Source organism: Salmo trutta, unplaced genomic scaffold (genome assembly GCF_901001165.1).
Source record: "Salmo trutta unplaced genomic scaffold, fSalTru1.1, whole genome shotgun sequence".
Lineage (NCBI taxonomy): Eukaryota > Metazoa > Chordata > Actinopteri > Salmoniformes > Salmonidae > Salmo > Salmo trutta.
Genome location: NW_021823230.1, coordinates 22,040 through 38,919, shown reverse-complemented (window position 1 = coordinate 38,919; position 16,880 = coordinate 22,040). Strand labels below are relative to the sequence as shown.

The following is a 16,880-nucleotide window of genomic DNA, read 5'->3' as shown; positions in this document are numbered from 1 at the left end:
GCACAGCTTCAGGTAGTCTGGGTCCCTCTGTCAGAGTGGGATGGAAGGACGGAATCAAGGAGAAGGATGGAGAAGAGAGGGTGAGGTGAAGAGGATGTAGGAGGAGGAGAGGGGGGTGGAGAGGTGGGGAGGATGAAGAGGGGGGGAAGAGGTGGAGAGGAGGGGGAGGAAGAAGAGGAGAGAGAAGGAAAGAAACAGATGTTAGTGGTTGTCATGTGAGAATAGAGAGATAATGATTCCACTAACTGTAGTATGTCATGAGGGGCGAGATTACAGTAAACTCAGGTAGGTAGGTGATGTGAGTGAGTGAGCGAGTAATGAGGAGTGCACCTGTCTGCCTGAAAAACAGGCATCGCCACATTCTCTACTCCCGAGGGGAGTCACGAGCAGCTGCCGTTCAGACATTTCCTACATTCCTGGGAACAATGCAGAGAGCCAGAGGACAGCAGCACTGTTCACAGACAGACAGACAGACAGAACATCACCCTCCCACTCTGAGAATGCCAGTCATCTCCACACCCCGGCTAGCCTAAGCTCTCTCTCTGCCCAGGGTGGGGAGGTATAGAGGGAGGTAGAGAGAGGTAGGGCAGGGGAGTTCCAAGGCTTGCCTGACTGACACTGATTCAGGTCAAGGGGGACTGATATGAGAAAAGGCCCAGAGTATTACTGTTGAACCAGTAGGAGTGGTAGGAATGAATACTGCTGTGTCAGACTAAGTGTTGTTCAATAAGGCACTAGGCTATATTGTTTGGTGGGGCAGTAAAGTGCTTAGCAGCATTTGTTTGACAAAGCAGTGTTTCTACACTCCTGGGGGTGTAGGCTATTCACTACAAATCAAAAGGAAGCAAACGGACCGAAACCAAGAGGGATTACCAGAACTTGTCCATAAAGAAACGCTGGTTTCCGTTGCTACGGTGAGCAGTAATGAATAAATAGACCCCTGGCCCGTGCCTGCTTCGTCCGTCAGAGAGTAACACCGGTTTAAAGAGAAAACTCACCAGACTGAATGTCGATCTGCACAATACATGGTGTTCATTCGTTAGCTGTCGCTGCGGTGTGTTATAGTGTGTTATAGTGAACAATCGGTTTGCAAACTACGGACGGCCCTCTGTTCAGGGGTGGTAACTACTCTCAGCCGGCAGACATTCAACCATCCTGTCTGTGCCTTTGTGATTTTCAACTGACACATTTCATGAAGTGGTTTTCTGATGACGCCCAGAGTTCAGTTCCATGTAAATGACCATGTTTCTTACATCTAGCCAACAGTATTCAGGGCCCTATAAATGTGCAGTAAGGTTGGTTATGACACTAAGCAGGACAAGTCTAGTAAAGCCTCAGCCTGCTGCGTGTCACACTGGGAATGGTCCAGAACAGGAAAGAATTCCAAAAGTGAGGTCATCAGAACTGCAAGTGACTTGACGGAGCGTTTGAGAGGGACTTGGATACAGAGTTCAGTACAAGTCTCTGTCTGTATATACTGGAATCAACATGGTTGTACAGTAAAAACATATGATCTTGTTCATTCCGCTCTCAATGTGTGTGTTCCCTCCCCTTGACTGTGTGAGCCAGAGCAGGTTTGGGCACCAGCCCCAGGGAGTGTGTGAGTGGTTAGAGAGAATGCCCTCTTTCACTGGGCAGCCGGGGAGTACAGATGTCCACTGAGGGCTCAGGGCTGAGACAGGGAGGGCAGAGAGAGCAGAGAGGGACACACCCTGGGCCTGCTTGCTGTGGCTCTGTTTATTTGAGGCACCACTGCTGACCCAACACCAAGCAACACTGGCTGGATGGATTCAGATCAGATGAGCTCAACATCTGATCTTTGCTACCTATTACTAATAGGTAGCAACCTATTAGTAATATCTTTCAACCTATCTGACAGACTAATGACGCATTTCCTATTTGTGTGTTTTCTTATGGTCAGCTGGTTTGAGGGGGTGGGTAATCTGTGTTTCCTGTGCCCAACATGTGACCATCCATCCTGATATCATGACCACCCCCTCCCAGACTCTTAATAACACATGACCCCATGGGACCTTCCCAACAGGGTGAATTGTGGGTTTTTTATTAGTCAGCTGGTTTGGCAGGGGGTTAGACTATAACTTACGTTGCACCAAGCATGTGACCATTCCTCATGAAATCATGACAACCCCCCTCACTGAATCTTAATAACACATGACCATGTAGGACCTCACTAGCCTGAGCCTACAAGGTTATCAACATCAATCTTTCCTCAAGGAGATCCCATCGAGAGGTGAAGAGAGCATTACGAAGGACCCGGCACTGCCCTCCTCACCCTACCAAAAGGGCATGGTTGGCATGGTGACCAAGTATGACTGCTAGAGGAAATGGTGAGGGGCGACTCAAAACCACAATGTCTACTGTAGATGTCCTGTTCCTAACAGTTTCCCTGTTTTACCACAATGTCGACTGTAGATGTCCTGTTCCTAACAGTTTCTATTTTACCAATGTCTTTTATGCCTTCATGGTCCATCTACGGTCACCTTCTCCTCCCCATCAATCTCCAGTACTCACCATCCTGGGATTGACTGATGTCACAGCACCAGTAGTATTTATAGTGCACACATGGGAGGGGCTAAACCGCGAGGTGTGGTCGATATATAAACACTATGACATTACTGTTGTTGCTGGTGATATTTATAGCACACAGTGAGAGAGGAGGGAGCCGAGAGGAGGGAGAGGAGGGAGCCGAGAGGAGGGAGAGGAGGGAGCCGAGCGAGAGGGAGCCGAGCGAGAGGAGGGAGCCGAGGGAGCCGAGCGGAGAGAGCCGAGCGGAGCGAGCCGAGAGAGCCGAGCCGAGAGAGCCGAGCGAGCCGAGCCGAGCAAGCCGAGAGAGCTGAGCGAGCCGAGCCGAGAGAGCCGAGCCGAGAGAGCCGAGCCGAGAGAGCCGAGCCGAGAGAGCCGAGAGAGCCGAGAGAGCCGAGCCGAGAGAGCCAAGCGAGCCGAGAGAGCCAAGCGAGCCGAGAGAGCCGAGCCGAGAGAGCCGAGAGAGCCGAGCCGAGAGAGCCGAGCGCCGAGCGAGTCGAGCCGAGAGAGCCGAGCGAGTCGAGCCGAGAGAGCCGAGCGAGCCGAGCGAGCCGAGCGGAGCGAGCCGAGCGAGCCGAGCCGAGCGAGCCGAGAGAGCCGAGCCGAGCGAGCCGAGAGAGCCGAGCCGAGAGAGCCGAGCCGAGAGAGCCGAGCGGAGCGAGCCGAGCGGAGCGAGCCGAGAGAGCCGAGCGGAGCGAGCCGAGAGAGCCGAGCGGAGCGAGCCGAGAGAGCCGAGCGGAGCGAGCCGAGCGAGCCGAGAGAGCCGAGAGAGCCGAGCCGAGAGCCGAGCGAGCCGAGAGGAGCGCCGAGAGAGCCGAGCCGAGCGAGCCGAGAGGAGCGCCGAGCGAGCCGAGAGAGCCGAGCCGAGAGAGCCGAGCCGAGAGAGCCGAGCCGGGAGAGCCGAGCGAGCCGAGCCGGGAGAGCCGAGCGAGCCGAGCCGAGAGAGCCGAGCGAGCCGAGAGAGCCGAGCCGAGAGAGCCGAGCGAGCCGAGAGAGCCGAGCGAGCCGAGAGAGCCGAGCGAGCCGAGAGAGCCGAGCGAGCCGAGAGAGCCGAGCGAGCCGAGAGAGCCGAGAGAGCCGAGAGAGCCGAGAGAGCCGAGCCGAGAGAGCCGAGCCGAGAGAGCCGAGCCGAGAGAGCCGAGCGAGCCGAGCCGAGAGAGCCGAGCCGAGAGAGCCGAGAGAGCCGAGCGAGCCGAGCCGAGCGCCGAGCGAGCCGAGCGAGCCGAGCCGAGAGAGCCGAGCCGAGAGAGCCGAGCCGAGAGAGCCGAGCCGAGAGAGCGGCGAGCCGAGAGAGCCGAGCCGAGAGAGCCGAGCGAGCCGAGAGAGCCGAGCGAGCCGAGAGAGCCGAGAGAGCCGAGCCGAGCGAGCCGAGCGAGCCGAGCCGAGCGAGCCGAGCGAGCCGAGCCGAGAGAGCCGAGCGAGCCGAGCCGAGCGAGCCGAGCGAGCCGAGCCGAGAGAGCCGAGCGAGCCGAGCCGAGAGAGCCGAGCGAGTCGAGCCGAGAGAGCCGAGCCGAGCGAGTCGAGCCGAGAGAGCCGAGCCGAGCGAGCCGAGCCGAGAGAGCCGAGCCGAGCGAGCCGAGCCGAGAGAGCCGAGCCGAGAGAGCCGAGCCGAGAGAGCCGAGCCGAGAGAGCCGAGCCGAGAGAGCCGAGCCGAGAGAGCCGAGCCGAGAGAGCCGAGCCGAGAGAGCCGAGCCGAGAGCCGAGCGAGCCGAGCGCGCCGAGAGAGCCGAGCCGAGAGAGCCGAGCGAGCCGAGCCGGGAGAGCCGAGCGAGCCGAGCCGAGAGAGCCGAGCCGAGAGAGCCGAGCCGAGAGAGCCGATTGAACAGACTACGTAGGTAGTGCCCAGAAACCACTGCCGTAGGTAGTGCCCAGAAGACCACTGCCGTAGGTAGTGCCCAGAAGACCACTGCCGTAGGTAGTGCCCAGAAGACCACTGCCGTAGGTAGTGCCCAGAAGACCACTGCCGTAGGTAGTGCCCAGAAGACCACTGCCGTAGGTAGTGCCCAGAAGACCACTGCCGGAGGTAGTGCCCAGAAGACCCACTGCCGTAGGTAGTGCCCAGAAGACCACTGCCGTAGGTAGTGCCCAGAAGACCACTGCCGTAGGTAGTGCCCAGAAGACCACTGCCGTAGGTAGTGCCCAGAAGACCACTGCCGTAGGTAGTGCCCAGAAGACCACTGCCGTAGGTAGTGCCCAGAAACCACTGCCGTAGGTAGTCACCAGAAACCACTGCCGTAGGTAGTCACCAGAAACCACTGCCGTAGGTAGTCACCAGAAACCACTGCCGTAGGAAGTCACCAGAAACCACTGCCGTAGGTAGTCACCAGAAACCACTGCCGTAGGTAGTGCCCAGAAACCACTGCCGTAGGTAGTCACCAGAAACCACTGCCGTAGGTAGTCACCAGAAACCACTGCCGTAGGTAGTCACCAGAAACCACTGCCTTAGGAAGTCACCAGAAACCACTGCCGTAGGAAGTCACCAGAAACCACTGCCGTAGGTAGTCACCAGAAACCACTGCCGTAGGTAGTCACCAGAACCACTGCCGTAGGTAGTCACCAGAAACCACTGCCGTAGGTAGTCACCAGAAAGTACTAGGCTTGTGTTGTTGCTACTTATGGATTCAAACAGTGATTGATGCTACCATGATCCAATGGTGTATAGTTACACAGGCCTACAGACCTAGTTAAAATGACAGAATATTTCATGTAGGCCTGTGTCTATGGTCTCATCATCTTAGTGGCTATAAGCACAGGAGGGGCAGACAGGCCTAATGATAACGAGCTAACCACATACACATCATGCTTCCTGTAGTTCAACACTACAGGGGTATGCTTCATGTTGTCGAGAAACAAGAGCCATGTCTTTCCCATCATCGAGAACCAGAGGGATGAGTTTTGCATGGTCGTGTTTGGTGCCTCGCTGCCATTGTGGTGTTAACAATGCTGCTAAATAACTCTGGGACGATACTCCAGGCTGATGACAGTGACACTACACAGACTGCTGGGTAAGAGGATCGTAATGTGACCGTCTCTGTGGTCGTCTGCTACCTTTTATCTCCAACATGAACTGGAGTTAAGACTGGTGCTTTCCCAGTTAGCCGACCCATAGATTTACAACAGCCAACACATGTATGGAGGGGGCTAGGCTAGTTAACTTTGGAGGAAATGAACTCACTGCGGGTTGTGTTCATTATGCAACAAACAGAAACTAACTGGAACAGGGAGGCAGGGACATCATGGATTCATCCAATAAGAAACCTTCATTTTTGCTTTCCATTTTAAAACATTTTTCAGTTACGTACCCTAATGAACACGGCCCAGGGGGTTAGGCTTATTGCATATCAGACAGGCCAGTATTCAAGCATCACACATTCACCGAATTGAATTGGAGGTGAATGAATTAGTGTCAAAGCCTTTTACTATGACCTACAGCTACAGGATAAACTAGTTCCTGACCGCAGCGCCACTACTCCCTTTAATTAGGCTGCTCAACCGCCAACAGTAGTTGCTAGGTGTGACTCCACCCCAGGGACCAGGGTGACTTACTGTGATGTCTCTGTCAACCTCTGGCCCTGTAGTGTTGACAGCCCTGCTTGGGTTAATCATTAGAGAGGTGAGTAACAGTTCAGTCACACTGATCTAATGGAAGTTAGAGACCAGTGGTACTGGATATTTTAGCTAGGTAGCCTTGCCTGAGCGGCCCATAGGGCAGGGGACTATCACCTGTTTCTGTAGTGTGAGGCAGCTTTAGGATTGAGTACGCAGCCTTACAATTTCATGGCGGGATCCTAACCCCAAGGTCAAGGACTTGGTCATTTTAGCTTAACTAAGCTCCCATTATTGTTCATTTGCCATGCTGTGTTAAAGGTCAGTTATCTTAGTATAATAGGGTGTAATGAGCCTATCCCTCAATGAGGTGTGACATCATTAACCTGCGACACTGAAGTGTATGGCTTCTTTAGGGCAAGTGGAGACAATGGGCAGCCTCACACAACAAACATTCCAGAGCCGATTTAGCTCACGTGACGGACTACAAGTTCCCCTTGCTCCTGATGTATCCTGGGAACCCTGACACACACACTGAAGAGGAGACCCCTGAGCCAGTGTTGACATTGCGGCCGCTCTGGGGGAGGTAAAGGTCCTTACAAATTATTTAAGCCTCACATGTTTGTGGCCACATGCAAAGTAAAATACAGGCCTGCTGCTGTATGAGATTGAACTTCTAGCCTACTGTCTGACCCAATGTAAATACACTCTCTTAATAGAACAAAGACGATGTGTGTACTCCCCACAATGCCTGCCATTTAACACAGGACTGAGAAGTGAGTGCAAGATCAAGTGTGTTCTCAATGTTTTGTACACTCAATGTACACATATTGTTTACAAAGCAGGTGACAAATAAAATCTGGTTTGATACTAAACTAGCCTGGTCCCAGATCTGTTTGTGCTCTTGTCAACTCATGTTGGGCATGACAATGAGTTAAATTGAGTTGGCATGACAACACAAAGACTGGCACTCAGGCAGGATAATTCTAAAAACTTGTGCCATAGCACTTCCTGCCCTGTGTCGTGTGGGAGAACAGGATAGCTCAAAAGGCTAATGCTTATGAGAGGGTTGTCCTTTTGAGTGGGATTAAAGAGGGAATGTGTTGACTGCAGTTGAGACTCACATCAGGAGAGGCTCAGGCACCAAGCTGTGATTGGTCACCCAGTGCAATGAAACAACTGTAGCTACTACAGTCAATCAAGGGGGAAATAGGTCTAGCTAGGTTGCAATACAAAACAGAATCTATGGAATTGTATTATACCCTTCTACATACCACAAGACGTCACTCAACTAAAATTTAAATACCAGGAGACAGACTTCACACATCGCAGGACAGTCCAGCAGCTGTTACTGAGAATAGTGGAGGAAGAACAGGATGGCTTAAAAATTAAAGCCCGATTACAATTCATCATCTTGGCCATGTTCTGTTATAATCGCCACCCGGCACAGCCAGAGGACTGGCCACCCCTCAGAGCCTGGTTCCTCTCTAGGTTTCTTCCTAGGTTCTGGCCTTTCCAGGGAGTTTTTCCTAGCCACCGTGCTTCTACATCTGCATTGCTTGCTGTTTGGGGTTTTAGGCTGGGTTTCTGTACAGCACTTAGTGACATCAGCAGATGTAAAAAGGGCTTTATAAATACATTTGATTGATTGCTCATCACCCATTACGTCATCTCAATATACCACAGCTATTGTAATAGCTTGGTTACCTTACAGTCTGGTCTTACTGGCATGACACAGATTCTAATGCATGTTTTATGTGTCAAACAGATCAAGAGAAAGGTTTGTTTACCTTGTTGCAATACAGCATCCAGACCTCGTACAATCTTTCATTTGATGCCATTCTCCACGGCGGGTGGTGGGCTTCTGAACAGAGGTCAATTCTCCGGATTCCTCATATTGAGCCCCTAGCTAGATCTCCTCATTCGGGCATTGCTCGTATACATATCGATTTGAGGTGTTAAGTGAAATGTCACAATGAAAGACAACTCCGAAAATAGTTCAAATACCTTCCTACTTAGAAAGGAAAAACAAAATATTCAAAAGTAATCCCAGTGGCGGTGTTTCTTGATATTGTAACTTCCTAAAGCACTATTCCATCGTGAATTATGGATTCCCAAGGTTTCGCGTTTCCTGCTGTGGTGAGACTTCCACGGTCAAAGTCGCACTACGTCCACTTCTCGACTCATATGCCACTGACTCTGTGGAAAGCCAAGCCACAAACAAAGTTAGTATGTCAAATACACAAGTTCTGTGGCGCCAGTTTATAAATAGTTAACAGCACTTGTTTATAAACACCACCAGTAGGCTATACCTTTGATAACGTTAGCTGACTGGTTATGATAGCTAATTTAGCTTGCTGTAAACAAACCCTATGAATCAGCCATCAGCCCAGGCACGTTCTGTTCAATTAGATCTCTGCCCTTCCTTTACAAGAGAAGGATACAGCTGACGAAATAAAACACAACAAAGCTAACTAACGTTAGCAAGCTAACTTGGGGTTGCAATACGCAGAAAAACGCTCGAGTTAGCAAAGTTACTTAGCTAACAAGCTGTCATTGTGAAACAAGGTGGCTAATATTAATTAACTAGCATTATCGTTCTTACCTGTGATGTGTCAAAACGGCGAAGCCTTTTTTTTCCCCTGTCTAACGTTACTTCTCAATTTGAAACAAACGACGAAACGAGTTTGTGAATTTGCTTGACCTTGCCCTAGAACTTAGACATTTAGAAATGTCACCACATAAACAATGCAAACGCACGCATTACTAACGAAAACGACAAAATGTTACAGCCAGCCCATTCCTGTACACTGGGATAGCTACAAACAACACTGGCGGTTAGTGCTGTGGCACTGCCACTCGTGAAGCTGTCTACAATGTGCGAAACGCGGCCAACTACTTCCTGATGTCAACTTTTTCCATTTTCAAAGTAAACGTTCTCATTTATTAAGCCCAAGGGAATCTTTTAAAAAATCGTTTTTTAAAACAAAACATAGGTAGAAGTGTATAGTGATAAATAATAATGTTGCCAAAATTGCCCCAAAAAACTTAACGATTAACAATTAATTTATATTAAAAAAATATATTAAAAGAAAAATAGAATTGAACTGAATCCAAACTGGATTTGGCCTAAGTTAGCCTACTGTTTTAGAGTTTAGACAAAATACAGCCTACCAACATATGGGGATACTTACAGAAGACTGGCAAAGCCAATAACAATAAAAACATATTGATTAGGCTAAACCAGCTCCACAATGAGCAGGTGTGCACATAACTCAGATCGTGAATTGAGTTTGGATTTTTTTCTTTTTATATAAATGGGGAAAGCTAAACAATAACTGATTTTCATTAAAAAATAAAAATAAACGGTGCTTTTATTTTGACATGTAAATCCGGAAGTCAAAATAGTTTTGTATTTAGCTGTCGTCAATTGCCTTGCTAGGATAGGCTGAGTAAGGGGAGCTTTGAATATAATTACATTTATTTGCGGCCACAATATATATTTCAGAGGCAGAAGACATTCAGCTATACATGTATGTCTATGGAGGAATTATTTCAGTATTTTTCTTAGGCTGCAGAGTTTGCGACAGTCATCAACCCCTTTACGTTGCCGATGTGGAGCTCGTGGGTCGTTAGGGGTGGGTTGGTTGCGAGGGAACCGAGCTTACATTTGGCTGTGATTGGTTACTTTCAGCTGATCACCATGTTGTTATGCAGTTACCGCCTACTAGGGTAAAATTATAGGAGATCCTCAGTCGTACATCATATGTTATAGGAATCTGTCAGGGGATGACACTGTCGACGACGTCGCACGGAACCATTGGTTGATATATGCAACATCTGAGCAGGGGAATGTGACCATGATGTGGCAAGCTGATACTTAAAATACATATCCAGGCTTTGTAAGATCTAGCATGCATCATCAACAACTGGGCAGAGGAACATACCCGTAAGTATGTCTAAACCCTCTGTCTATTTCTACAATTTCTCTTCTTAAGATCTGTTTTTACACCTAATCTTAAGCACACTGCTAACCTTATGTCTAAACCTAATCTTACATTAAGATAATAAAACACATTTTTGTTTTCTTAATTTTTTTTTTTACAATATAGCCAATTTCGACTTCGTGGCTGTGTTAACTAGTGACAACCGAGTTCCTCCAGCTTTCTACTCACAGAGAGCAGAGGCAGAAGGGTTTAAAGTATGTTTTCTCATGACCCGCTCATGAGAAATTATACTTCAAAACCTTTTTTTACTTGAGAAATGGTATTATGGTGTGCAGATAATTTGATTTCTGCCTGATGTTAATGAAATGCATGAAAATAATGAAGAATGCAGCAAACGCTCAAACTTGAAGCATATTGATAAAACCATGTCTATGTATTCATTCATCTACACATTTAGTCCTTTATTTAATTATTTTTGGCTCTACCCTCTGCTTTGTCTGTTTCAGCCTGTTGACCACGTGTCTGGTCTGCTGGAGGGCCTGGCTGGGGCCACAGTGGCCCTGCTGCTTCTGGGTTTTGGGGCTTCTGATTGGGGCAACCCGGTGGGGGAACAGGTCCTGTACCACACTGTGTTTGTAGTCCTTCCAGCGGCTGTGTTCCAGGAACACAGTGCACAGCTCATCGTCGCTACACAGGAAGATAACACAAAAGCGCTATTAATAATATATGCCATTCAGCAGACGTTCTTTTCCAAAGCGACTTACAGTAATGCGTACATTCTCCCTAGCTAGATCTGAGAGGATTAGATAGGTATAAGCAATACAGTGAAAGTTCCACCTTGCCCTCTGTGGATTGCTTGCCTTACACCTATCTAGACCTGAGTCATCTTAGATCTACACAAACACCTAATGGGTAGGGGCTAGGGGTTGTTTCTGGTGCCCCGTCTTTTCTATGAAGTGCACCAGTAAGGGCAGCCCATCTGAACTGGTATCCATTAGTCTTCACCTTGGGTAGGTTTTCTGCAGGGCCTCCAGCTTCTTCATGGTGGTGTTGTCCACCAGCTTGTCAAAGCGAGTCTTCTCCACCCGCAGGATCTCCACGCTCTGGCTGACCAGAGTGAACCTGCGACAGTCTCTCTGCTTGGACGGCATCAGGTACTGGTTCAGACCCTGAACCACACCACACAGCAGACACACAGAACCATAGAGTTAGAAAACACTAGAGGAAGAGTTCAAGGAAGTGATTACAACTCTATGCCCAGAACACAGCATGCCATGGATGTCATATTATCATGTTATTACATGGTCATCCATGCTGAACACAAGGCACAAGTACCATACAGGTTTCTTCCAATGTTGATATGGGTAACGTCTGGACCTCAAGGCTACGTACAAATGTGCTGCTCTGATGAAGGGTGTCGATCAGGAAACAGGCACTGGTGGGCAGGTCTGCAGGAAGTCCTCTGGGAGGACGTGGAGGATTATTGAGGAGGACTTTGTGTTTTATGACACTGAGGAAGAGTAGAACAGACAGACACAACTTATCACCGGGCAGCGAACTAACTGGACACAGCTGAGATGCAGCGACGTCACTGATGTGTGGTACGTCCAGGTAAATACACTGTGGCCAGTTACATTACCTTCCTGGTTGGTTTGTCAGCTCGCCTTTGAATCCATGTGTTGGCAAACATGTACCTCTGCTTACTGAGAGAGAGGGAGAGGGAGGGAGGGAGGGAGGGAGAGGGAGAGAGAGAGAGAGACAGGCATAGACAGAGAGACGGAGAGAGAAAGAGAGAGAGATAATGTTTTGTTTTTATTGTTCTTCAACATGTCATTGCACAAATGTTATAATCTTACTCAAAACTCAATATAAACAACAGACACATTTTTTAAATAAAAATAAAATAAGTTACTCTGGTTGTTATAGGATACAGGGAAAACTGAGGTTGCCTAGAACTTAATACTGAAATGTGAACTGTGTATATTGTATGCATATTTTGTGTGTCTTCACATTACAGTAGGATTGTATTATAAACACGTGCCAGTACCTGAGTCTGCATACTGTTTTAGGAGGCGTTGGTAGGCACTGCAGGAGGTAAGATCCACCACTCTCAACACGTCACATTGGCCCTGTAATGGAAGCATTTAATATCAAACATCTCTGCCTGCAACTACATTACCCAACATTCCCCACATGTACTGTAGGCCTACAAGTTAGCCCCCCGGTTACCTTGCCAATGAAAATGATGTTGCCCATGTCGTTGGTGTCCTTGACGACCACGTGGCCGTAGCGAAATTGCTCGGCCTTGGAATGGTCAGCCATCTGTTCAATGAGAGAGTATGACCAGGAGGACACTAGCTGGAGTGACCTGGGAGAGAAGGGGCACAGAGGTGAATCGGTGGAAAGAGGGGCAATGTGACTCCCGGTGACCTTAGAGTTACAAACACCGTTTGTAGTGGGAGTTCAAGGTGCTGCTCAACAAAGACAGGTTGGTAGCGGGAATTCAGGTTGGCCTTCGCTTTTCATTAGGAAAGTCGGAGTGGTGCTGCTCAACAAAGACAGGTTTGTAGCACGGATTCAGGGAGGCCTTCACTCTTTAGGAAAGTAGGAGCGGTGCTCAACAAAGACAGGTTTGTAGGGGGTATATATTCAGATCCTAAAACAAATTTCTGGCTGCAGAATCTCACCGGAAGAAGCTGAAGCGATAGTAAAACATCCTATTATCTCACCGGAAGAACCTGAAGCGATAGTCAAACTCCCTCTTCAGCTCTACATCCATCTTGTTAGCGAAGAAGTCTTCCTTGTCGACCACCATGAGCTCCGTCTCCTCCATGCACACAACAGTGGCATTCCTCCTCAGCGTTTTGATCAAGGCCACATCCTGACAGACAACAGTTACTGACCATTAATAATCACAACAGTCAGAACCACACGACTGCGCCAGTAGCCTAGCTACGGTCAGGTGTGCTATTTCATGTGGTTGAACCTACTCGTCTGCGTTGCCCATCAGGCCTTGAACGTATGTGAGGTATGACGTTCGCAAGAACCCAGATATCTTTTTCCTAAACACTAAACAATATCACTACCATTCTCACCACTACTACCTCCACTATCACTACTATGACTATTGATAATGATATTGCCTCTTAAAAAAATAGCTTCTACAAAAACATATAATTGTGAGGCCTCACCCCGAAGCTCATGCCCTTCTTGATGAGGATGGGCTCCTTATCCACGAAGGCACTGCTACCGTCGTTGTCCTTGGTGACGGCCAGTAGCCCAGAGAACACAAAGTAGAAGCTGTGTCCCCAATGGCCCTTCTTAATGACCACTCTGCGACGCTCCAACCTGCAGGCATAGCCACGCGGGGTGATTGGTAACTCTTTATTTGTTATCTATTAGGATCCTCATTAGCTGTTGTAAAAGCAGCAGCTACTCTTCCTGGAGTCCACACAAACCATGGAACATAACATAATACAGAACATTAGACAAGAACAAACTTGTAAAGCATTATAATGCCTTGTAAACATATTTGTAGTCCCTTATGCAGTCATGGTTAAATGTAACAGCTGTGATATTATGGCTTCTTGTTGTTCGTTAATGCTTGTACTACTGTGTCCGTGGGAACCAGGGCTATCGCTCAACGCAAGCCATTTCGATCTACGGTGTCTACAGATCGATTTATAATAAAAAATGTCGGTCGGAACCAGTACCAGAACTACGTAGGTCCCCTAAGCTGAAGGGGACTTTACATTTACATTTTAGTCATTTTAAGTGGTCTAAGTGGTTAATGCTTTACTGTACAGTTAAGTATAAAGCTCTATGACTGTCACGGTCGTGATAATGGACGGACCAAGGCGCAGTGTGTGTTGAGTTCCACATCTTTATTTGCAGTGAAACTTCCAATAAACCAACAACGAAACATCAGTGGCGCAACATACACAAAACAATATCCCACAACGCAGGTGGGAACAGGGACACCTTAAGTATGATCCCCAATTAGAGACAACGATAATCAGCTGCCTCTAATTGGGAACCATACTCAAACCCAAACATAGAAATATAATCGACTAGAACACCCCCTAGTCACACCCTGACCTACAACACCATAGAGAGCCCTCGGGTCAGGGCGTGACATTGACTGCATCTATAAAGTCCTATGAATGTTTAAAGGCAATACAACACTTCACAAGAAGCCACTTCAACTAAAGTGTTACCGGATTATTATAGCCTAAAACAAGGGTTGTGTTTATTAGGCACTAAAAGAAACCAAACTGACTGAAACAGGGAAGGACTATACTACCAAGACATTTTCCATTGCGTTCCCTAAGGCAGGGGTTTCCAAACGTGTTCAATCAGGCCCCCCTTCATTACATTTACATTTTAGTCATTTAGCAGACGCTCTTATCCAGAGCGACTTACAGTAGTGAATACATACATTTCATTTCTTGCATTTTGTTTTTGTACTGGCCCCCCGTGGGAATCGAACCCACAACCCTGGCGTTGCACACACCATGCTGGCGTTGCAAACACCATGCTCTACCAACTGAGCCACAGGGAAGACCATGCGGAAGACACATTTCAGTTGAAGGTATTCAGTTGTACAACTGACTAGGTATCCCCTTTCCCTTTCCAGCATTGGGGAACATCCGGCGCCTCGTTGTGCACGTTGCATCTATTTCTATGGGCACAAGCACTGTTCATGACACAAACTGTTCACACCCCTCTTGTTGGTGAAGAGAATTTTTCAGGGTTAAAGCTTATTTCCTGCAATTCTGCACATTTTGTCATGGGGTGAAAATAACATTTTGCAGTTTTAAAGCTCATTTTCTTGCAATTGATTGACAGGGGATTGACCTCTAACCTCTGATAGCGAACCACCCTGGCCAGAAGGAGTTGCAGGGTTGCACTGTAGCGACGAAACATGCTCACAGAGCTCAGCATGTTGTGAACCAGCAACACCTCCGACTCAGAACGCTCCTCTGGGCACTTCCGCATAATCTCCACCAGCAGGACAGGGATCCGGTCCTGGAATGTTCCAGACATAATGCTCACACATGTATACAAGCACACATACGCTCACACATAGCATTCACGCTCACAGACAAAGACACACGCACGTATACAAGCACACGTATGCTCACACACATACACACATAGCTTTCATGCACACAGACAGAGACAAAGACATACACACGAACACAGAAACACACACACACACACACACCAAGGAGAACAACATTCCTTACAGTCATAAATACAGTATTTTCATACCCAGCATAGGTCTTCTAAATTCATACGGTCACATTACCTCTTTCACTTTGAAGTGGTTCAGGTCAAACACCAGATTTTTACCCTGCAAGAACAGAAATCAATGTTAACTTTCCAGTCTTTCTGGATATCAAAACTGTAGCTTCTTTCTCAATCTCCCATCAAGACCACTACATAAACCTGGTGGCCCGTTAGCCCAGCAAAACACAGTACCTTATCACTTCCCCTTAACAGTACCACTCTCCTACACACACACACACACACACACACACGACCCACCGTTCCCCCGGCCGGCTGGTTGGTGATGGTCTCCCGGAAGTTGAACTCTATGAATTGGCGAGAGTTGGAACGGGACATGAAGTAGCGGCAGAAGCGAGTCATCAGGATGACGCTGCGCACCGCCCACTTAAAGCCTAGCTTTCCCCGGTATGGAGCAGCCTGCACCGGGGCCGAGAATAACATCTCTGCTGCCTGCTGGAAATGTAAAACCGCCGATGGCTAGAGAAGGGAGGGAAGAATGGAGAGAGAGAGGTCACTACATTGACTGGCTAGAGGAGGGAGAGGTCAATACATGGACTGTAAAGTCATTGGCATTGTCACTACATCTCCTAAACACCCATGATCAGAGGACACAGGTTGACCTGAACTATGAACTAGAGTGGTATACATAACAGGACATGCTGTTGATAAGTAGGGAGGGGTTTATGTGGCCAGATCTGAAGGCCTAAACGTGAACTAAGAGAGTCTATGGAGAGCCCTGTTACCATAGAAATACAACTAAGATGGTGTAATAATAATGGCTGACAGTTTGTGCCTGCAGACTCTAACCAAAATTCCTATCTAGCTTTCCATATCTATGCACATTACCACATCCTTGAGGTTCGTCTTGGCCTCCTTCGCAGCTGCTGGAAACAGAATGAGATGCTGATCAAATGAACTAATAGCCCTCACCAGGACAAAATGATAGAATTTGTAGACCATAGATCATTTCTTCTCCACCGGTGGTGGGTATGTTTCTAAGCCACAGCATTTTTGTAGTGACTAAGATGTAAATGAAGAAACAATGTGGTTTTACCTTTCTCCGCTTTCTCTCCTGTCTCCATTGTCCAATGGTGTCAGGTGTTAGTTGTTTGTTTTTGAGATATGGACTCCACCCACTAGAGAGGTTCCTCTGTGACATCACAGGGTATATTCTATCTTAGCGTCTCAGCCAGGACAGTCACTGGGACAGTTGTTGTGGAGGTGTCTTCTGAATCCCCCTGGAGAAAGGCCAAGTCCCCCCAGTGGTATACATAGCCCAGGTTGACAACGACAGCGCTAGTCCATATTTTAGGCATAGACTATTCAGTGATGTAGTTATGAGTGGGTAGAAGTCAAACCTAACCACTGACACAGGGTCAGATATTTGTTCATCTCCCTAAAGGTTAAGTGGATGTGGGGTAGGATAATCTGATCTTACATCTGTAGTTGGGGCAACTTCTACCTCAAGCAATGCAGTCCTAAACACATTATTGCCAAAAACCACCAATCCCAACCTAAACCTTCAATAACCCCTTATACAGCTTTCTGCTT

The 16,880-nt window shown here is 48.1% G+C and overlaps 1 protein-coding gene and 1 long non-coding RNA gene across 2 annotated transcripts; both read right to left on the bottom strand.

Annotated features, from left to right (window-relative positions):
• Nucleotide 1: 1 nt before the first annotated feature.
• LOC115189773 (uncharacterized) lies at nucleotides 2-8,987 on the bottom strand. The gene is made up of 3 exons (XR_003876991.1): nucleotides 8,696-8,987; nucleotides 7,881-8,289; nucleotides 2-27 (listed from the first exon to the last, which is right to left on the bottom strand). It is a non-coding gene; the product is annotated as an uncharacterized LOC115189773 (long non-coding RNA).
• Nucleotides 8,988-10,194: 1,207 nt separating this feature from the next.
• Nucleotides 10,195-16,867, bottom strand: LOC115189770 (cyclic nucleotide-binding domain-containing protein 2-like). The gene is made up of 13 exons (XM_029748292.1): nucleotides 16,384-16,867; nucleotides 16,176-16,213; nucleotides 15,588-15,806; nucleotides 15,349-15,393; nucleotides 14,902-15,065; nucleotides 13,229-13,385; nucleotides 12,767-12,918; nucleotides 12,267-12,405; nucleotides 12,085-12,166; nucleotides 11,677-11,740; nucleotides 11,430-11,547; nucleotides 11,043-11,206; nucleotides 10,195-10,724 (listed from the first exon to the last, which is right to left on the bottom strand). Exons 1-13 carry the CDS (start codon nucleotides 16,409-16,411, stop codon nucleotides 10,499-10,501), a joined length of 1,596 nt encoding a protein of 531 aa, XP_029604152.1. The 5' UTR covers nucleotides 16,412-16,867; the 3' UTR covers nucleotides 10,195-10,498.
• Between the last annotated feature and the right edge of the window lie 13 nt (nucleotides 16,868-16,880).

Bases quoted from the DNA above. Each gene is read 5' to 3' on its own strand.
- LOC115189770 (XM_029748292.1), bottom strand. From the start codon at position 16,411: ATGGAGACAGGAGAGAAAGCGGAGAAAG. The intron at 13,386-14,901 runs GTTAGAGGTCAA...CTATGCCTGCAG, and splicing joins AGGGTGGTTCGCTATCAGAG to GTTGGAGCGTCGCAGAGTGG. The intron at 11,741-12,084 runs GTACTGGCACGT...CCTCTCTCTCAG, and splicing joins AAAACAGTATGCAGACTCAG to TAAGCAGAGGTACATGTTTG.